Source organism: Podarcis filfolensis, assembly GCF_964270895.1.
Source record: "Podarcis filfolensis genome assembly, chromosome: 15".
Taxonomy (NCBI): domain Eukaryota; kingdom Metazoa; phylum Chordata; class Lepidosauria; order Squamata; family Lacertidae; genus Podarcis; species Podarcis filfolensis.
Window position 1 is genome coordinate 21,341,153 of NC_139618.1, and position 22,840 is coordinate 21,363,992.

At 45.7% G+C, this 22,840-nt stretch overlaps 1 protein-coding gene across 10 annotated transcripts in view; it reads right to left on the reverse strand.

Moving 5' to 3' along the window:
- GRAMD1B (GRAM domain containing 1B) overlaps positions 1-22,840 on the reverse strand; it is a 208,201-nt gene that overhangs the window by 78,574 nt on the left and 106,787 nt on the right. The window contains exon 1 of one of the 10 annotated variants that reach the window (XM_083588457.1): positions 21,631-21,649. The exons of 5 other annotated variants lie outside the window; for them this stretch is intronic. Coding sequence is in view for 2 of the 5 variants with exons in the window: in XM_083588463.1 (XP_083444589.1) it covers positions 10,153-10,196 (44 nt within the window). In the remaining 3 variants the exon portion in view is untranslated. Of the gene's footprint in view, positions 1-8,725; positions 8,748-10,152; positions 10,284-15,263; positions 15,429-21,630; positions 21,650-22,840 lie in introns of those variants that run through there. 4 more of the 10 variants (XM_083588464.1, XM_083588463.1, XM_083588458.1 and 1 more) reach the window with 4 other exon arrangements.

Consider the following 22,840-nt stretch of genomic DNA (forward strand, 5'->3'; position numbering starts at 1 on the left):
CATAGGCTACATTCATATTACGCACCCCAAGCACTATGATAACACTTTCAATAGTCATTATCCCACCCCCACCCCAAAGAATCCTGGGACCTGTAGCTTGTTAAGTGTGCTGAGAGTTGCTGAGAGGTGTGCTGAGAATTGCCTTCCCAGAGCTACAATTCCCAGAATGGTATAACAACCAATTCGTCTCTTCGCAGGGAACTCTGGGCACTGTAGCTGAGCGAAACAGGGAAGAGAAAGAGATGAAAGAGATGAAAGGACATAGGAAAAGGAAGACGGTGGAAGAGGGATCTCAGAACCGAGAGATGCAAGCCGGTAAGTGCTGACATGGTTAATGAAACCGTCTAGTTTAGGTCAATTTATTGCTCTGCCTATTGTTATTTATTTTATTTATAGGCCTTCCTTCCTCTCCAAGGTGCCTAGGGTGGCAAACGGATACACAATTTAAAAACAAAAGCATTCTAAAATAGACACTCTAAAAAAACAAAAACACCATAAAAAGCATCAAAACGCAATTGCAATTGAAACTATTCTTCTGTCCAGTGAGCACAGGATTGCCAGGAACAGTATCCTTCAGCTACCAAATGCCTGGGTAAACAGGGGTGTTTTCAAATTCTTCCTGGAGGCTATTAAGGACGGAGACAGGCGCACCTCACCGGGGAGGGCATTCCACAACCAGGGAACCACAATTAAAAAGCTCCCGTCACAGGTTAACCCTGCCACTCCTGACTCTCTAACTTCACTGCCCTGGCCTTCATCCTAACAGCCCCAAGGGGCACCAACCACCACCACAGATTCACAGGCAGGAATCTCTGTAGATTACCAGCAACAGAGGTAGATCTAAGGTAGATCTGTGCTGAGCAAGCAGAGCATTCTGAAGGCAAGTGTATTTCTACTCCACAAGTAGAAAGAGCACATCAGTCGAGGAAAGTGATTAAGTCAATGGTCTTAAAAGGATGCTGCTGTAATGTACACAACACGTGCAAGGGCCTCCCCACTCACCCCCAAAGTTGAGCACAAGTGTCCAGCCAAATTCTTGATGGCTAGATTTGCATCCTGCTAAAAGCAGTAAGCTCAGTCACTGCATGCAAAGCCAACCATGCTTTCTTCTATCCACTCATGAATGTTAGCGAGCAAATTTCTGCTCTTCGGTGGCTCAGAGCAGTCTCCCCATGACATTCTGTTTGCCCAATCTTTACTCCCAAGGAAGGAGGAGAAGAAGAAAAAGAATCATGAAGCCTTGAACGTCTACACCGCATTTGCAGCTCGTCAGCTTTGTTATAAAAGCCAAGTCCTGTGTGGGATTTGATGCCTGTATTACCATTGCTGCTACCCACACTGAAGATGGGCGAACGCTTGCAAGAATTCTCTGTGAAGAGGCACAGATTGCCAAACCACTCTGGAAGCGGCAGCTCTGGAAGAGGAATAAGGGTCCCCCAAGAACTCTCAGCACCCTTAGCAAATGACAGCTCCCAGAATTCTTTGGGGGAAACCAGGACTGTGGCACCTCAGCACTTTACATGCACGGGGAGGTTGTGGCCTCAGACTGAAGCCTATGCAAGAAGAGTGCACAAAGGTGCAGGCTTCTTGCACTCTGACTGAGTATTGCATTGAAGGCAAATCTCATTGCTGCTGACATTTCATCACACTGCAAGAAAAGCTGTTTGCAGGAGGGCAGGAAGTTACAGACATTCTGGACCACTTCATAATTGGTAGGCTAGGAAACAAGAAGGCTGGCAAAGGATTTGAGGAATGCACCCCAACCTGCAGATCCCCAAAACAGAAGAAAGTCAGGCTAGGACACATTCACACCATACGTTTAAAGCCCTATGATACCACTTTAAATGGCCATGGCTTCCCCCAAAGAATTACGGGAGCTGCAGTTTGTTAAGGGTGCTGTGGGCTGTTAGAAGACCCTGGCTGGATCTAGACACATCGAAGAAGTGTTTCGGTTAAGCCCGTTGTAAATTTAAACAGGGAAATCCGGTAGGGAAAAACGGGACTCCACAGTGCCATCTGGTGGCACAATGTTATATCGCATACACAACACATATAAATTGCTTTTTCTACACCAATCTAGCGGAGTCCCCTTATTCCCCTCACACAGCTGCAATTCCCAGAGTTCCGTATAAAGAGGGATTGATTGTCAAACAGCTCTGTAGCTCTGGGAGAGGACTAAAAGCCTCCTAACAACTCTCGGCACCCTTAACAAACTACAGTTCCCAGGATTCTTTGGGGGAAACCATGGCTGCCCAAAGTGGTATCACGGTACTTTAAATGTGTGGCATGAGCATGGTCATACACACTCCTTCTCATCACCTTTATCTTCAAAGCGTTCCCCTATTCATTGCCATCATTCTCCCACCTAAAGGTAACAGTAAAGTAGGACCCCTGACCATTAGGTCAAGTCGCGGATGACTCTGGGGTTGCAGCGCTCATCTCGCTTTACTGGCCGAGAGAGCCGGCGTACAGCTTCCGGGTCATGTGGCCAGCATGTCTAAGCTGCTTCTGGCAAACCAGAGCAGCGCACGGAAACACCGTTTACCTTCCCACCAGAGCAGTACCTATTTATCTACTTGCACTTTGATGTGCTTTCGTACTGCTAGGTTGGCAGGAGCAGGGACCAAGCAATGGGAGCTCACCCCATTGCGGGGATTCGAACTGCTGACCTTCTGATCAGCAAGCCCTAGGCTCTGTGGTTTAGACCACAGCACCACCCGTGTCCCTCATTCTACCACCTACCCAACTACAAAAAAATGTAAATAAATCCCCTCTAGCACCACGAACAATGCAAAAGCCTGGCCATGAGAATATTTTTCAGACTCTTTTCTCTCCACTTTCTATTCCAAGACGGAAAGTTATTCAAGTGGGCAGTTAATATCTCACCAACTTTTCATCACATTTAACATACAAGCATTGCATTTGTTTCAATAGAGCCTTGTCATCTGAACTGACCTTCACAGCTCCCATTATTTCAGATAAGGTCTCATTGTTTTCAATGGGAATTCTTGCACTTTGTTTTAGCATGTCCGCTCTGCGGTTCTCTGGACAATACATGCGGGGAGGGGTGGTGGTAATGCAATTACTGAGAAGGCGCACGTGATGGCAAAGGGACTCATGCCCTCATGATGAAGAAAAAAGCAGTGCAAAGTGGAAAGGACCTTTCCGTGGGAGGGAAGCTTGAATTTACTGGTAGGACTAATGGGGAATCTCCTCCTACTAAAGTCCTTCAATTCCAATTCACATTTGTTTATTCCATGCTCAGACGCAACTCACAGGATGTAGAAAATGTGCCTGCTTGCCATTCATCTCACCACAAGGGGGCATAATCAGGAAAACAGCACTGCCATGTGAACCTAACAAATCACTTTGTGGTCACTGCATGGGAAAAATCTGTGCATAGATGGGGCCAAAGTGGTGGCAGATTGCTGATGCAACATTTAAGCGAGCCCTGAACTGTTTTAATGAAAGCCGAGTGTTCTCTCTGCTTGTTTTGAGCTTCCGATTTCCACTTGGACCATTCTAGGGGTGCGCTGCGAGTTATTTGCTCAGCATTTTCTAGTTCAGCAGCCTTTACACTGCAAGACCATGTTTATTTGTTTTCTCCTCTGGGGACAAAGCTGCATGTGGCTGCACAAATTCAGCAGGCCTAGTAAAAATAACAACGTTGGCCTCTCTTCTCACGAGCACCAAAAATCTGGGCTCCGGCAGCAAAGATCCGTCCTGCATTGTTGCCGACCCTCAAACATTTTCACCATGGATATAAACATTTCCCCTCCTGTTTTTTTCCTATGAGGAAAGGTTGCAGCATGTGGGATTTTTAGATTAAAGGCTGCAAGGATACTCCTGGCTCAGAAATGGAAACAGCAGAGCTCCCAACACTGGAAGATTGGCAGGTTAAGATGGTGGAGTACGTAGAGATGGCCAAGTTGACGGGAAAGATCCAGAATCAGTGTGATGAACTGTTTCAAAAGTACTGGAACAAATTTATACTTTATATGAAAGAAAATTGTAAACACCTGAAAACGTTTGTAGGTTTGAACTGAAATGTTTGGTAATGTAAACATAAGGAACTGATTTACCAATAACAAGGTGAAATATTATAATAAGATAGAAGGTAAACATGTGATTATAGAAATGCGGAGAATATAGAAAGGTGTGTGGAAGTCAGAAAGAGGGAAGAAGGAGGTCAATGCTCTTATAGAGTAATGTGTTAAGTTATAGAATTGTGTAGCAAAATGTGATTATGATAAAAGAGGAAAATTTAATAAAAATCATTAAAAAAAGGTAAATGAAAGTCCTTATGCACATAGCACATAGTTCAACTATGGAACTCACACCCACAGGAGGCAATGCTGGCCACCAACATGGGTGGGTTTAAAAGAGGACTGCACAAATTTATGGAGAAGGCTATTAATGGCAAAGAGCCACAGTGGCTATGCTCTGCCTCCAGAATCAGATGCAATAACAACAACAACAACAACAACAACAACAACAACAACAACAACAACAACAACAATAATAATAATAATAATTTATTATTTATACCTTGCCCATCTGGCTGGGCTTCCCCAGCCACACTGGGTGGCTGCCAACAAAATATTAAAATACCGTAATACATCAAACATTAAAAGCTTTCCTAAACAGGGCTGCCTTCAGATGTCTTCTAAAAGTCTGGTAGTTGTTGTTCTCTTTGACATCTGGTAGGAGGGCGTTCCACAGGGAGGGCGCCACTACCGAGAAGGCCCTCTGCCTGGTTCCCTGTAACTTGGCTTCTCGAAGCGAGGGAACCGCTAGAAGGCCCTCGGCGCTGGACCTCAGTGTCCAGGTAGAATGATGGGGGTGGAGATGCTCCTTCAGGTATACTGGACCGAGGCCGTTTAGGGCTTTAAAGGTCAGCACCAACACTTTGAATTGTGCTCGGAAACGTACTGGGAGCCAAGACCAGTGTTATGTGGTCTTGGTGGCCGCTCCCAGTCACCAGTCTAGCTGCCGCATTCTGGATTAGTTGTAGTTTCCAGGTCACCTTCAAAGGTAGCCCCCCGTAGAGCATATTGCAGTAGTCCAAGCGGAAGATAACCAGACCATGCACCACTCTGGCGAGACAGTCCGCAGGCAGGTAGGGTCTCAGCCTTGACCTGCGCCTCCATGGGCAGCTCCTGGTCCTTCAGGGGCACAGTTACCCCATTCAGGACCAGGGAGTCCTTCAAACCTGCCCGCCTCTTGTCCCCCAAACACAGTACTTCCGTCTTGTACTTCAACTTCAATCTGTTAGCCGCCATCCATCCATTAATGCTTCTGAATATCACTTGCAAACCACAGAAGGGGAGAACGTTCTTGTGCTTGGGTCCTGCTTGGGGGGTTCCCAAAGACATCTGGTTGGCCACTGTGAGAACAGGATGCTGGACTAGATGGGCCACTGGCCTGATCCAGCAGGCTCTTCTTATGTTCTTATTTGTTCCACCACCAATTCCCTGTAGGAGAGGATTTGTGCCTCTTTTATACACTTATCTTGGACCACCAGAACTTGCTCCATCAAGTTTGTGTGTATATGGATACAGCAGGACTGAATGGCCATGAACTGCAAGAGGTACAGTTCCGCGCAAAGCTGAAAATGTACACAAGCTAAGCATATTGACCATTCACTGCATCAGGAAGGAGGCGATAACACAATCTTCCTAACTAGAAGCCCTGTGACATCTTTGTTTAAGGGCCACTTGCATGAGAAGCTGCAAGAATTCCTCGGGGCTGCCCTCTGCATGACTGAACAGCTCTGGGAGCGCCATTTGATCAAAGCTTGTGGTGCAGTTTTGAACAGCTGCAAGCGGTGAGAATTCACTCATCAGCTGAAATAATGCTCACACGTATGAAAAGTGGGCAGGAGGGAAAGCAAGGGGCCTGGACGGGAGGGAAACTCTCTGCCAATATCCCGTACACTTTCACTGAACCAATTCGACACCTGGAAACGACAGCAAAGCTTAATCACTGCTGCAAAGTCACCCCAAAACTGCTAGCAGACACACCAGTGCTAATGTTCACGTTTAGGGGTTGCCCTAACAGCCCCAAACACCAGAATATTACGACGCTTGCAGCACACCAGCATCGCTGGAACGCAACACTAATAATTATCCTCCTATATTATTGATTTGCTGGGGTAGCAAAGCCTTTTCAGTGCTCATTGACTGAAACATAAGCAAAGACTAGCAGTGCTAGATTAAGACTCATTTCACAAACGGTTGATGAGAAGGGGTACATATCTTGCTTCCCCACCCCATACACAGCAGGGGTTCATGCCCAGTGAAGGAAGAGAGCAAGGGGGCAGGAAGAGTCACCATCAGGGCCTGGACCTGTCAGGCTGTCCTGTCCTTCCCCCATAGGGCCAACAGACACCACCTGCCCTGTCAGAAGGAAGATGGGGGGGGCTGGGAGAATGGGTCATTTGTCTTTTATTTTTATCTGCTAGTGAGCGGATGAGAGAACTGTAAAACTGTAAGCTGCCTTGGCAAAAATGGAGCATATTAGTTCCCTAAATACACCAAGTGGATACCATAATATCCACTTGGGCACCATTTCCTGAAGCACAAGCAAGCAGTCTATATGCAGTGGCAAAAGGTTCCCTAGGGAAGAGAACAGCGGAACTCATTCCTGTAGCATACAGTCAAACAGTAAAATAACTGGGAAGCTACTATTGATATATAATTGTTTTATAAAAACACAAACCACCATATTCCTCTACCTTTCCCATTTCAGCTCTTCAGGAAATAGGACCGGCATAGGAACTAACAAGTGCTAAAGAACTTTTAAGTGCATTAGTTAAGTCAGTGTGGTGTATTGATAACAGCAGTGTTTCTCAAACTTGGGTGCCCAGCTGTTGTTGGACCACAACTCCCATCATTCCTACCTAGCAGGACCAGTGGTCAGGGATAATGGGAGTTGTAGTCCAACAACAGCTGGGGACCCAAGTTGGGTTAGAGTGACCTATGAGACCAGAGTTCAGATCCACACTCAACCAAAAAGCTCACTATGTGACTTTGGACCAGTCACTGCCTCTCAAACCTGCCTGATAGGGTTGTTGTGTGGATTAAATGAGGGGAAGAACCATACTCACCACCTTGAGTGCCTTGGAGAAAAGGTGGTTTATAAATGCCACAAATAAAATAAACTATATCAGGCATAGGCAAACTCGGCCCTCCAGATGTTTTGGGACTACAACTCCCATCATCCCTAGTTAACAGGACCAGTGGTCAGGGATGATGGGAACTGTAGTCTCAAAACATCTGGAGGGCAGTGTTTGCCTATGCCTGAACTATATGAACAGGCTACTTTAAAACATACCATGAGGGAAGAAGAGGGGTGGGGTGCAAGAATCCCCTTCTGTACCTTCAATCATGTGTCTACTGAAGGAGTGGAGAAGAGGCTGGGATCCTGCCTGTGGACCTTGTCCATGACCTCAGCCTCCTCACACTCTCCATGAAGGATGAAAGGAGCATCTATGCACACACAGATTAATGTAGCCTCTTCCCTGTGACTGGGAACCTGATTGTGCAGATTTATATCTCTGAGCTGACCTCTAATATGCATATATTACATGCACATCACACACACTTCAGGCTCTCCATACATTATCATCCTTTTATAAAAGGATGCCACACTCACTAAATCTGGCCCTTCAGAATCCAAAACAGAAGTGATTTTATTCTCTTGGGATGCCACCTTAGCACACATGACAAACATCAAATTCAAACCAAATTTATTAACAGGGCAACCAAATGCTAATTGCAGCGAAACAGAACCATATGGACATAAACCGTATGCAAGGATTATGCATAAAAATAAAAACTCACCCTATACAACAAATAAAACACGTTTATGCATCTAAAATCTTGAGAGAAGCCATATGGCCTTGTCTAAGTTGAGCAGACTTCTCTGCAAATTTCTGTGTAATAAACATTACAGACCTGTCCAAACCAAACAACAGATATTTAATATTATGTGAATAATTGAGGTCAGCAACCACTGCTGAAGATTTGTCTAAATATCTGTTTTATACAGCTTGCATATAATGTACGGCGTCCTCTACCCAGGGGCTACCGCATATGCCAAAAGGGCTGATCTCGGGCAATTTTCTTAAATCTCCCTTCCAGAAAATGTGACTTCATAAGAAATATATATTCCTAGAAGAGTTAGCATGTCAGGGTCCAAGTGTCAAGCTCCAAGTTCAGAAGAGCATGAGCTGGTTGAGACTGGGATTACTGAGCTGAAGAACTAGGCCTGGATCCTGATACTGATCCTAAAGCTAGCAGTCCTGGAGCCTTTGGGAGCTGAGTCAAAGCACCTTCCCCCATGTCCAGTTTGCCCCTGTTCATATGGGAGCTGGAGCTTTAAGTGGTTGGAAGGACCCATAAGGCCTCAAGTCCACCTCCAGCTAGTACTGAAGTGAGTTCCTTGCTTGGAGCTTTCCATGGTGCTTTTTTGCCTACTAAACCCTTCCTCAACCCCACTGGAAATCAGGGATGAGGAACCTGTGGCCCTAGCTCCCATCATCCCTCACCAGCTTGACCAGTGTCAATGATGGGGAGTTGTAGTTCAACATCTGAAGAGTCACCTGATGTCCACTCATGTTCCTAAGTGTTTTCCCAGGCTCTCAAATTAACACAAGGTGGTTCTCAAAGAAGGTGTTACCACTCCCTGGGGGGCAGTTAGAAACTCAGATATACAGTCATACCTTGGTTTTCGAACAGCCTAGTTCTCAAACGTTTTGGCTCCCAAATGATCGAAACCCAGAAGTGACAGTTCCGGTTTTCGAACGTTCTTTCAGAAGCCAAACGTTCAATGAGGCTTCCCAGGCTTCCGATTGGCTGCAGGAGCTTCCTGCAGCCAATTAGAAGCTGTGCTTTGGTTTTCAAATGCTTTGGAAGTCGAACGGACTTCCAGAATGAATTCCGTTCAACTTCCAAGGTACAACTGTATAAGCTAGGGGCCAACTGTCTCCTTTAACCAAGGTTACAGTTGCCAAAATGGAATGTCTAGTTGCCATTTTGGTGCAAAACAGCTCTGAAGTCCTATTTTTCAAACGATGCACTAACAGTGATTGATTATCAGTTACACATCTGCCTAGCTCATATGACAACCTTGAACTAGGTTAAGGACTTTGAGAAGTTAAAGAAGAAAAGTCACTTCCTCCAGGAACAGTCCACATATATAATAGCCTATTCCTACCTCTTTTTTCTTAATGGTGATACGGATCATTCATAATAATTTAAGAATATTCTTCACAACTGTGAGCAGGACAGTAGGATTGGGTAAGTGAAGACAAGCTTCAACAATTAGCTATAGCGTTGTTCATTGCTCCTGCACGGAAAAAGCATTTTGGTTCCTGAAATTCATTCTGGTTGTGCAGATAAAATATAACTGATAAAATCCTACAGGATGTGGTATGAGTGTGTGAAAACATTCAAGTTCCAATGATGCCTAGGCATGCATCTCTAGATGGTGGAGATGTCGGGCACCAGCCTGGCCAATAGGTGCAAAATGTGCCTGGCACTTGGCTAATATCAGACACTGCCCAGGGTGGGTGGGGGGGGTAATGGGATTACCTAGGGGGAGCTAAGAGGCAAATGGGTGGCAGTTGGCTGCTGGACGTATAAATGACTACTAGACTTTGAAAAGCTTGTATCACTGGATAAAGTTCATCAGTTTTGTGGAATTAATTTTTGTAAATAGTTTTAATTGAATTTTGAATAAATGCACAATTAATTGTTACCGTTCTGAATTTTATTGTGCTATTCTCTTCCTTAGTGGATCGTTCAAACAACTATTCCAAATAATGCTTTTCATACAGTAGCATAGCTCTCAACGTTTCCCTTTTTTTAAGGGAAATTCCCTTATTCCGAATAGGATTCCTCGCAAGAAAAGGGAAAAGTTGACAGCTATGTACAGTGGTGGGGGGGCACAGGGGATGAGCGTATGGAACCAAGCAGGCTGTGTGGACTGAAAAAAGTTGAGAACTACTGAATTAACACAGTGTTCATTGGGTTTAAAGCTTGACATGCCGCTTTTCAGCTTTCTGCTTTTGAAGTCCGTCACAGCAATAAAGGTAAAGGAACTATGTAAGAAGAAGCAGAATCAATGTTCGGATTTCAAATGCCTTACCTGGCACCTGATCGCTCATAGTGATGGCCCAAGGCATTCCACATACAGAAAGGATCTTTCCACCAGGTACTTACCCACCTGTGTTAAGAGCCTCAAAAGATTATCTTGGATAATATGAGCTCAGTACTTCAAGCAAGTTTGGCAACTGGATAACTTTCGGCCTCTTTACGTCACGGACATGGCATCAAGAAGTGTTTTGGGGACAATCAACGACATTGGTTACTGTTTTGTTTAAAAGGTGATGGAAAGTGAAACCTCATGGCTGAAAGAAGAGCCTTACCTGAGCTCCAACTGCCACAGTCCAACTGAAAGGAGCCTCACTCCCCACAAACAGAAAGGAACCCTCAGCAGCCACTTGGGCTACGCTTTCCACAAGATTCCTTGCACAGGAAAGGTCAATCACATCCGTCAAAGAACCGAAAAGCTGAAGTGCTGAGCTGTCAGTTTTCTCAAGGAGGAATTCACTGCCTCCCCCAAGAAGGTCATTGTTACCTAATGTACAGTACAATTTACCCTTGCTGCTAATAATGCTTACCCAAAACACTCAAACACAAACACCTGCCAGCAGTGATCTAATTACAGAGAGTTAAGATCTAATTTCAATATGAGCTCCTCAACCTTTTCTCCCAAAATTCTATGATTATTACTATTGACGGGGTTTCAAGGAGGTTTACAGATAAAACAGGAACAGCTGAAAACATAGGGAAGGACCACTAAGAAACAATTAAACATTAATAGAATTAAAACTATGTATAAATATAAAATATCTAATTACATTCTAGATACTGAATCATGATTCACACACATCAGTTGTGCTAAAGAAAGCCAGGAGTTAGCATCGTGACTAGCAGAAGAGACCTGAAGAGATCTAATATTTAATTTAACCCTTTCCCAACTATGCAAAACCAAAGGTATTCTTCCCATGAGATTCCCGTCCCTAAAGATTTGTACCAACGGTTTTCAAATGATCAAACAAAACTTGGAGTATACTTTACTATAAAACAGTCGTGGAATAAACATTTTAAATAAATAAAACTAGCTGGTAGCTGGAATCCAAGTTCCTTGTGGATAAAACGATGATTACTATCTGTGGATACCACAACAGCACAATCCATCAAATTCCAAATCTATTGCTATTATTTTCAAGCAGGGACTTGGGAGTCCCATGATGATGATGATGATGATGACAACGAAATCTGAATACCACCCTATACCCATAGATATCAGGGTGGTTCACAACATTTACCATTCACAAAATCCTATGCAGTCAAATGAACAACCAACATTACAAGGAATATAACCAACAGCAGATTTCTAACACCATGAGATAAAAAATGCTGTAAAGATTGAGTAAATTGTTTTAACAGTCCCATGTAGTAACCCACCCCACAAGTAAGAATAGCCTGCTGGATCAGGCCAATGGCCCATCTAGTCCAACACCCTGTTCTCACAATGGCCAGCCAGTTGGACACCTACAAGCAGGGTTCGGGCACCAGAGCACTCTCCCCTTCTGTGGCTTCCAGAATCTGGTATTCAGAAGCATTATTGCTCTGTCTTGAATCTTCCAACGTTCAGCTTCGACATTTCCACATGTACAAAGAACCAGGAATAAGAATCAAATGGCCACCAAGGATAACAAGACCAAGATTCCTGCATTGCAGGGGGTTGGACTAGATGACCCTTGTGGTCCCTTCCAAGTCTACGATTCTATGATTCTAAAGATGGAAAGTGGATCATTCCTCTTCTACAAAAGGTGGACTACTTTACTGCACTTAAAGGGGGCATCAGAGTGTTTCTGGGCTGAGAAATCTCAGCAGGCACTTTCAAAACCCTTTTTGCTTGGCTGCGATGTTTGCTATCACTACGGACAATATGAGTTGCAAATACAAGCAGGATAAAATACTTTTTTATTTTAAAAAACCTTACATAAACCAGAGCAAGGAGCATTGTTTTACAATCCTCATTTATACTTTTCAATCAAGAGAAGAATTACAGAATGAGTAAAAGCTATTTGTAAAACAAAAAAATGGAAAGACTCTACTTAATTACCACCTGCAAGTTCCATGCTCCCTCAGTGCTGAAAGCATAATATAAAAAGGGTTTTCTTGTTTTACCTTCACAGCAACTCTCCATGGTAGGTTAAGTCACTACTTTGTCCCAAGATCATTCAGTTTCATAGTTGAGCAGACATCCACTTCTGTTTTCATAATATACACCCACCAAGCTCAATCTGTTTATTGTTGTTTTTTAAAGCAAAAAACAAAAACTTTTCAGTCTCGTTTAAAATGCATACTCCCTGGAAAAATCAATGCTGCACTATAACACTTTCAGATAACTTGAAGCGTTCAGCAAAAATGAAGCCCTCCCCCCAAGTTGCTGGAAAACAACACAAACATGGAAAGCATATATTTTTCCATTAAGGTTGTGCAGAAAAATCCCCGGTGCGTTGCATTCCATCATCACCTACTTCCCATCTTCTGAAATCAGAGTGACAACTGAGCCTCCTTACTGAATAAGATCATAATGGCTTCTTCTACTGCAAAGTGGAAAAAGCAAGGAGGCAGAAAACACTAAAAATGTATACAGAAAGAAAGAAAGAAAGAAAGAAAGAAAGAAAGAGCAAGCTTTCCTTCCTAACGTAAACCTCAAGTAGGACAAAAATTATAATGCTTGCTAGAGAGTAGGCATCGGCAGTGAGGCAGCGCCCTCTAGCATCTCCTGAGCATATTTATCACTAGATGTAAGAGTTGCCCTAAACATACAATAAGCATCTCTCTCTTTTTTTCTGAATGCGGAGTGTGAATCTATAAAGTCTGCCATGCACGTACTGTTCCTGCCCAATCCTTCTTAGCCTCTGATCTAGCGGGGGATGGAGGGGAGAGAGAGAGAGAGAGAGATTGTAGCCATTCTGCAGCATCAATTACTTTAAATATATGTTTCAATGTGAGCAAATCACGCTGTTACATAATTAAGAAGAAATTATTTTTTATGAGTGGGCAGACAAGCCTGATGCAAACACTACAGTTTTACTATTCACAGACTGTAACACGGATCTCGCTTGCCAGGAAGCATTGCTAAGCTGTTATGCAATACTCCAGCCCCATCCAACACTTCATTCATTCAAGAACATATCAGCACAGTGCTGAAATTGTGTGGGGGTTTTTTGAAAGAGGAAGTTTGAGAGGTAACTGGAATATCATCTACCCGTATACTAAGCTTTCTCAATTTGTATTTGCACTCACACACATAATCAAAAATGTGAAATATCTTAAAGGCCTAGTAAGCCAGCCCCCCGCCCCCGCTCAATTCAAGATGGTTTCTATAACATAAATCTGACTGATCCACTAATACAAACCTAAAGTTTATTCTAAAAAAACAACCACTCCAAGTAATTTTAACAAATTTAAGATTTTTTCCCCCTCTCACCTCCTACTAATGGAAGTATTTCACTCTACAACAGCTTTCTAACTATTTATGCAAGTAGGCATTACTGTTAGGCACGATAAAATGGATAATCAATATTTCAGCCACCACCTTACTATAATGACTGCTTATTTGAAGAAAGAACACTTCCTATTTCAGTGGAGTATGTGAACATCTCTCCTACTCAAGTACCAATTACCTATATTGAAGAAAGCACCACAATAAACGCCCTTTACCTTTTATAAAGAGGATTTGGAGTGTATAAACACACACAAACTATGTTGACTTTCGCTCAACCTCCAAATAATAAGGTTCTATTATTATTATTATTATTATTATTATTATTATTATTATTAAATTTGTACACCGCCCTTCATCCGTAGATTTCAGGCTAGTTCACAAGACAATTTTAAGTATTATCTCAATGCATCTTTATAATGGAACCTCTTCTAGCAAAACTTCTGACCTTGGGCCACTTACCATCTTTCAGCCTAACCTACCTCTCAGTGTTGCTGTGAGGATAAAATGGGGGGGGGGGTTTAAAATTGTGAATGCCACCTTGAGCTCCTTAGAGGAAACGTGGGATTTAAATGCAACAACAACAATAACAACAACAAACAACAAACAATGGCTTATGGTCACAAGTTCTTAGGGGGCATCTGTAACACAAGCACAGCACCCCATCACCTTCAGCAACATTTTAAGAAATTCCTGGGAAAGCATGGCAATGAGACTATGTCCTTAGCGCCCAAGTTGAAACAACCATGGAAATTATTATGCCGGCTCCGTATTTTTGAACTATATTCAAAAAAAGGACATGGGACAGGGAAAGAGAACCCACATACCCTGTGTGCAGGACAGAAGCATTCAAGGCTTCAAGCAACACATAATATTACCTCTCCAGGGAAATAGAGAGACGTGGCTACACCTCAGGCATTACGGGGAGGGAGGGAGAGATCAAGGCGAGTTACAAATGCTGCAATTTTAACCACCACCTCTCTCGCCTACTGTACACTTAGGGACGGTGCAATCTCTCTCTCCGTTCTCCTTGACAAAGAGTTTTATGTAACTCAAAAGCCTGCAAGTTGCTACGCCCACAGGAGTCGGACCTTGCCTGCATCTCCGGGAAAAGGCTGAGAAGGAGCTGTCTATGCACCAAGCTACTAATCGACAAAATATAACAGAAGGAAGAAAAGTTCGGAAGCGTCCCGTTTATTTTTTTAAGGGGGAGGACAGGGCTCTTCCAAATATACCGCACTGCTCTCCCTCAGCAGAGAAACGAGCGGCGGGGCCTGTCTGCAACTGCACACCTAGGCGGCAGGCAGGGGAGAGAGGTGTGGCAAGGAAAGGGGAGAGGCTGGAGAGAGAGAGGGAGAGAGCCAAGAGGCGCCACTGCACCAGCATCGTTGATGCAGAGGCGCTGCCGCTGCTCAAAGAGAAGTCCTTTTGCATGATCCTCTCCCTCCTTCCCCGGGATGCATTCACACCCTGCAGTGATGCTCAGCTCCCGTGCGCTCCTCCCAGCACCTCTCCGGTGATGCAGCCCTATAGAAAAAAAGCGCACCGGGGAGGTGGATGAGGACGAGGGTGGCCTGGAAGGCCAGCCGAGGAGCCCGATCCCCGACTCCCCCCCCCCCAGACCCGGCGCCGCCCACCCACCGCCCTGCCCACCCGCTTCCTTCCTTTACCAGGCAAGCTTGAAGCCTTTCATTAGTACAGTCACGATCAGCCGGTGCCCGTCGTGTCCTTGGCTGCCCACTGACGACGCCGGAGCGGCTCCCAAGACATAGTGGAAGAGGCCGGGCAGGCGCAGGCTGCCGGGGAAGCGCACCGTCCCGGCATGGAAGGCGGGCGGGCGGCAGGAGGAGGGCAGCGCCGCCCCGCCGCCCCAGGCTGCTGCTCTCGCTACTCCGCCGCCGCTCTCGCTGCTGCTGCCGGGGGCCGGTTCTGCGGAGCGCGGGCAGCCCGGGCACGCCAGCGAGGCGGAGATCATGCCATGGCCTCCCCGCGCCGCCGCCGCCAACGGCCCAGGCGCCCGCGGCGAGCTCCCAGATGCTGGAGAGGCACCCAGGGGCGGCGCAGCGCCAAGCCCCGCCGGGGGTCCGGATCCAGCCCTTGCTGCTGCTTCCTGCTGCTGCTGGTCGTCCCTCTCCAGCTAATCTCTCCCCTTCCTCCTCCTCCCGGGTCCTCGATGCGATGCGACCCCGGCGCAGCGCGCCTCGCCTGCCCACTTGCCCGGCCCGAGCAGCTGCGCCCGCCCTTTAAAGGCGCCCGCCGCCTGCCAAAGGGAAAGCCGGCCAAGCTGGGCCAGCCTGCGGAGGGAGGAGGATGCCCGCCGCGCGGTCCCGCGGATGGAAGCGGCAGAGGGGAGGGGAGGGCGCGCGGGGCCAGCCTTCGCCCGGGGACTCCCCAGAGCGCCTCCTCGCTTAGGCTGGACCTTGTTTCCTTGCCGAGGAACCCCGCGGTCTCGGCAGGGCTGGCGTCCATAAGCAGGCATGCACAGGAGCGGGGTGCGAGTTCTGCGCATCCTTACTAAGGAGCACGTCCGGTTGCACTCAGGGCCCGGGGAGTTCGGCTGATCTACTGATATACTCGGGAGCTTAATAAGCATGGCTAGAATTGAAGTCTCCGAGGCTTCAATTCTAGCCATGCTTATTAAGCTCCCGAGTATATCAGTAGATCAGCCTCCTAGGTGACGAAGGCACTTGCCCGAAACCCCCCTCTCTCTCATACATGGGGCACCCTGGTCCTGGCTATGTAGGAAATAAGGTTGCGATTTCCAAAAAGGGGAAGGGAGGCACTCTGCACCGGGTAGAGACGCTCTTGCCCTTTTCACACTTCAAGTGCTCCAGGCCAAACCCCTGAGTTTAGGGGTCCATAAAGCTGAGGAAAGGCAGGTTTTAAAACTGAGTTTCCCAAACTTGGGTCTCCAGCTGACGTTGGACTACAGCTCCCATCATCCCTAGCTAGCAGGACCAGTGGTCAGGGATGATGGGAATTGTAGTCCAAAACAGCTGGAGACCCAAGTTTGGGAAATCCTGGTTTAAACAAAAGAAATATGGTGGGGGGTTATTTTCCCACCCTCCTTTTTTTTAAATATATCATAAATGCTAGCTTTATATCATAACCTAACTCTGGAGTAGTGCAGTGGAGACCCCAGCAGGCAATTCAGCACACAGATGCTCTAACTTGGCTCAAGTAGGTTCTTACCCAGGATACTGTTATCTGAAAGCTGTGGTTCATGGCTCTTCCCGCCCCCCTCCCAACACACAAAATCAATCAAAGAGGAGGGGAGAATTAGGCTTCTGTAGACCACCTGAAAAGCCAGGAAGATTAGCTGCAAGGGCCAAAGTTGTCCCTGCTGTCCACAGAGACAGGGAGAAGGCACAGCAAAATCTACTGTTGGAGAGCCAGTCTGGTGTAGTAGTTAGTGTGTCAGATTAGGGCCTGGGAGACCAGGGTTCAAATCCCCCCATGAAATTCACTAGGCGACAATGGACCAGTCTCTCAGCCTAACCTACCTCACAGGATTGTCGGGGGGATTAAATGAGAGAACCATGCTCACCACCTTGAGCTAGCTTTGAGGAAAAAGGTGGGATATAAATGCAGTAAATAAATTAATTTCTGGGTGATTTGAAGAAGTTTGGCAAGGCTTTCTGGTTCACCATTGCTTAACAATGGCAACAACAGTATGCTGCTCCTCAAATTATACTGTTGAAATGAAGAGAAGTGGTGGTGGTGAGTGGCAACAGGAGTCTACTTTTGTGTAGAAGGCCTGCGAACTCAGTCCAGTTTTGATACTCAGAACAAATCCATGGGATCATAATTTGTTAGCTCTAAATGTGCCTCTTGTACCTGGTGATAGTTGGTGGATCTTGGTGGTTCTAGTAGATCCCCACCAGTCTGACGTTCGCCCCTAGGATTGGTAATGAAAACATACGGGAGATAAAATGGCTTGAAAGAAGGCTTGCTCTGGACTCTCAAAAACCAGCATGGAAATAGCCAAGACCCAGCTCACCCATTGCCACAACTGAAGAGCTAGAGCAGCCCAACATTTAACAAACTCAGCTCACTATTTAACGAATTCAAAGCTTGCGCCAACAATTTCAATGCATTTTATGTGAGACAACTAACTGATATCACAGGATCAAACCCATTATCAACCTCCTGGCTAAACCCAAATCCACCCTGAGCCAGAGTTCACTGATAATAATGGAGCAGATTGGCCAGTTGTCCTGGGCATGGAATACTGCCAAGTGACCATTTCTTGTTATCTTTAGAATATCATCATCATCGCCACCACCTCCATCATCATTTGAATCACCTTTTTTATCAGTTTCATTATGAATGACAATCATGCAAGCCAAACAACTAAAAACAGATTTAAAAGCAATACAAATACAGTAATACTCAATCTTCATCCAGCCGGAAAACAGAGATGCTCTTCCACAAAATGGGCTGTCCCACTGAAGGCCCTGCTCTGATTTGCTGTGGAGCAGGCTTCTGATGCAAAAGAGTATTGTGCCACCTTAAAGGCACATGTACTGATGTGCTTGTATGGACTTTCACCATTTAAAACTTGAAAGTGGCAAGATTTCATGAATTACAGCTGCTTAATGAAAATTACAACAGATCAAACTGAAGCTTATGCATAGGTTTACACACACACACACACTTGATGGCTCACATGTTATTGGCTAATGCAGGATCAAATATATTGAATGTAACCTCATTGGGGCAAGCACTTATTTGGCTCTTGAAAGCACCATGCACATTGATGCTGCCCTATATTTATTATAGTCACCATCAATATTAATAAGCACTGAGGTTGTTCTCTGATTGAGAAATTATCTGCAATCAATTACATCACTAAAGTGGAATTGATTCTGAACCAAATCCTGATTGGTAAGGGACAGGCAGTGTTTTCTCAGAGCACAGTACATCAAGCTGCAAATCAGTTGTCTGGCAGTGTCTAACCTCGGGTGTTCTTTTAATTTTAAACCCACACTTCTTGCTCTGAGCTGCTTTTTAACCTGCACACCTTCCTGGGATGCTGAGCCCTTTTGGCTGCAAAATGGGTCAGGAGACCTGCAAACCTGGTGAAATCTGGGACAAAGCAGTACCACAGAATCACATTCAGCAATGTATAAGGGTTTATATTTTAAAAAGGGAAAGGGAGATGTCAGGCACTGAGCATGCAGCCAAGAACACTTTGGAGGTCAAGGAGATTGCCAGGAGAGATGGAGTAAGGAAAAACGAGGTGAAGGGAGGAGGCAGTTTATCCAAGTGGCAACCTCTGCTCCCAAGGCATGCTGGGTGAGATGCTACAAAATATTTATAAAGGAAGCAGGGAAGGGAAGGAAGGGAAGAGCAGCACTCAAAGCCCAGTCATGGGAATATATTTTCTCCTGTTTATTTATGGCACATCTGCGGGGGCTGTCTCACATACTGGGCCAGAATTTATGGAGATTCTCAATGGTGTTTATGGAACACACCAGACACCTAGTATAGAACAGTGGCCAAGACACTCGAGTTGTGAGCTAGGAAGCGCAAATTCCACCTTAGCCATGAAGTCACTCGGTGGCTTTAGGCAATCTGTTCTCTCGCCTTCCTCTACCCATCTGCAGCATGGCCAGAATATTGTCCTACCTTATAAGGTTGCATGTTTTGAACACTTATAAAACCTGGTATATAAATGCTAAACAACAATATATGCAGAATTTAAACTGTGTTTCAGGCTAGAGCTGGTCCTCAAAACATGGTCTTCTCAAGTCTTCTTCAGACCAAAGGCCCACCTAGCCCATCATCCTGTTGTCAGAGTGGCCAAGCACCTATGGGAAGAACGCAAGCAAGAACTGAATGCCACAGTATTCTTCCCACTTGCAATTCCCAGCAACTGGTAAAACATAGCCGCTGGTGGTCTTATCCTCCATGAATTTACCTAATACCCTTTTAAAGACTTCCAAGTCGGTGGCCATCACTACTTCTTGTGGGAGAAAGTTCCATGAATTAACTGTGCTGCATGAAGAACACCACCTTTGTCTCTCTGGGTCCTAGGATTATGAGACTGGTAGAAAAACTTCTCCTCTCCACTCTCTCCATGCATAATCTTACGCACCACTATCATATTCACCTTTACTCTCTTTTTTTCTAAACTGAAAAGCCCCAAATGTTGTAAGCTTTCCTTATAGGGAAATTGCTGCACCAGGATCCTTAACCATTTTTTCCTTTCCCTTTTCTCAATCTCTTTCAGTATTCCACATGTGGTCTTAACATGGATTTGCATAGCAACATTATTATATTGGCAGGCCCTTCAAGCTATTCACTTCAGACTACCTTGGAAGGTGGTGGGCTTTCCTTCACATTAGAGGATTTTAAGCCAAGGTTGGATGGCCATCTGTCATGGATGATTTAGTGGAGATTCCTACACTGCACGGAGTTGAACTAGATGACTCTCAAGATCCCTCCCAGCTCTGCAATTCTATTATTCTATGACCCTATTGTCTCATTCCAGGTCATTCACCACCAGTTCAGACCACCACCACCCCAATGAGTGTGTATGTGAATTATGATTTTTTTTGTTTTGTTTTTCCAATGCACGTTACATTTGCTTACACTTGTTACTATCCATTCACCAAGCCTGGAGAGATCCTTTCGAAGCTCCTCACAATTCTTTTTGTTTTAACCACCATGGAAAGTTCGGTATCATGAGCTACCACACTGTTCACCACTAATGCTAGATAATTTATGTAGAAGTTAAAAAGCACAGGTCCCAGTACCAATCCTTGGGGACTCCGCTTACTACATCGTTCCATTAGGAGAACTGTCTGAGAACTTCCTGGGAAAAGGCTTGGTTTAGATACTTTCATACACATACCAACAGCTAGTGGGCAACTAAGAATTATGGGTACCTCTTTTTTCTCTCCCTCCCTAGGATTCTTGCTATAGAGAACTGCATTTCAATAAGGTTCCCAGCTACTGAACTGGTCCTGCATCTTAAACTATATAGAAATGAAACAACGCTCCTGTGGTATTTGGATGGCTGACGGGAAAACCTTCACCAGTTAGCTTTCTATGTGCCACAGGGCACTTAAAGGCACAGGATCAGTGGCAGTAAAGCAAGCTGGCAACTGCTGCATATAAACACCAACTGCTCTTGACTTATGATTCTATGTCCTGAAGTGCTGGAGAGACATGCATCTGCATTGTGCAGATCAGAACAATCCAGCCTCATCTAGACTGAAAAGTTTCTGCGAGGATGATGCTGTCATGGAGGTCACGGGCCTCATCAAAATGAGAGGGCAATATTGGGTCAGCTTCCTCTAAGTCCTCTCTCCGTAATCACTACTACCATCCAGGTAGCTATTTTCCCTTCATCTCAGCTTTGCCCATACCAGTTCCCACAGCTGCCCTTCCATGGCCTGCAGGTTAACATGCTGGTGGGTCAGTTCTGCCTCTTCCAGTACACGATCTAACTTCAGGGAAGGCAAAGCATGCTTAGGAATTCTTCCCCAAGCAATTTCAAATTTGCACATTAATTTCCTCAGAATTTTACTTCAAGCACACCCTCTAGTGTTCTGCTGCTAGACGACAGCCAAGCTTGCCAAGGACCCAAGAAGTCCTAGTGAAAGCCCTGCTTATTTTGATGCAGGGAAGCAATTGCGGGAGCATTAGGAGAGGTTGGGAGAGGCAGCAAAGGGACCTTCCTTCTCCCGGGTCACCTCCTCATCAGTGTGATATGGAGACGAGAGAGAAGCATCCAAGACCCTTAGCGCATTATGCATAAACTGAGTGCAGGAAGGGGAAATGGGGGCAGTGATGGAGAAAGTACATTCCTCTGAAATGGAGAGAAGAGTGACTCTCTCAGATCTTGACTGTATAATGCCACAACCTCTAAACCAAACATAGATATATATTTTTCCCCTCCCTGCGGGGGGGGTGGGGTGGTGGAAGAGAAGGATGTAAAGAAAGTGAAGATTAATGTAAGAAATAAAATAAGAATTTGCCAAGCGAAGCAACTTACGCACAGGGAGGCCGGCAGCATTTCCATCCTACCTTTGCTGTCGCCATATCAGACGCCTCCATATTTTCTGCTTGGCCTATCAGTCAACAAGATCATTCAGAAGGAGGTGGGGGGCAGGGGAGGAAAGAAGGGAAAATAAAACATGAGGACGTGGTAGAGGAGACGACACACAGTTCTATAGGGGGGTGGGGGAATGGAGAAGGGGGTGGTGAGGCAAGAAAGCGGCTCTCCCCTGATCTCTGAGGCAACTCCCAGCGAGGGGAATGGAGGACACGCCAATGCCATAATAAATCATGGAATTGTAGAGCTGGGGGGGGACCCCAAAGGGTCATCTAATCCAGCCGCCTGCAATGCAGGAATCACACAGGGGACACATAAGCTCCTGTGGTAACCTGTCGACAGAGATGGCCAGCTGGAGTCAGAGAAGCTGTCTGAGCAATTTCTCAGCGCTTCCCTTGTAAGAAGAAACTGTCTGGCCTGTTGTCGGAAGAACAGAGGCACCCTCCTTTTCCCTCCACATGCCCTGTCCCCTCTGAGGAGTGAGCATATGACCCGCTTTCGCCTTTCGTTGCAAAGGGAAGGAAGATAAAGGCCAAGCGTTCCTCAGCTATGAACTTCAGAAAAGCGGGGAGGGATGTGGAGAAGAGAGCGGGATAGGAGAGCAACCAGGAGGCATGTGAAAGGGATATTCTGGAGAGAGGCAAGTGGCAAGGGATGAGGGACAAAAGGGAGGAGTGCCAGGAAAGCCAGAAAGGTGCAAAGGACTCGGCTGTGGGTGCATGTTCAGAGATGCTCTTAACAAAAGGATCCAGTGCACAGAGGAAGGAGGTGAGGTTTTGATCATACCACACTCTCAGGGGGAGGAAATAAAATAAAATACACTCACCTCACCACCACCCACCTCCCTTAAGAAAAAAAAAGCCCACTTGGAAAAAGACTGGTTCTTCCCTGGGAGTCTCGCCTCACCCAGTTTGCCCTGGCCTTGAAAACATCAAGTCATCATTCTAAGGGGAAAGTGTGCCAATTCAGAGTATTGAGAGGCTTCTGCATCTGCAGCAGAGGCCCTGCCTTTCGCAGTCCATCAGGCCTGACGATTGGACGAGCAAAGATGACTTCACACAGCCTCATTCATCATTCGAGGATTCCTGCCCAGCAGGGACAGAGCTCCTCTCCCGTTCATGGGGACTGTGATTCTCCTTCCTGCCCTACTTTACTACAGCGAATCAATGTGGGTTTCTCTGA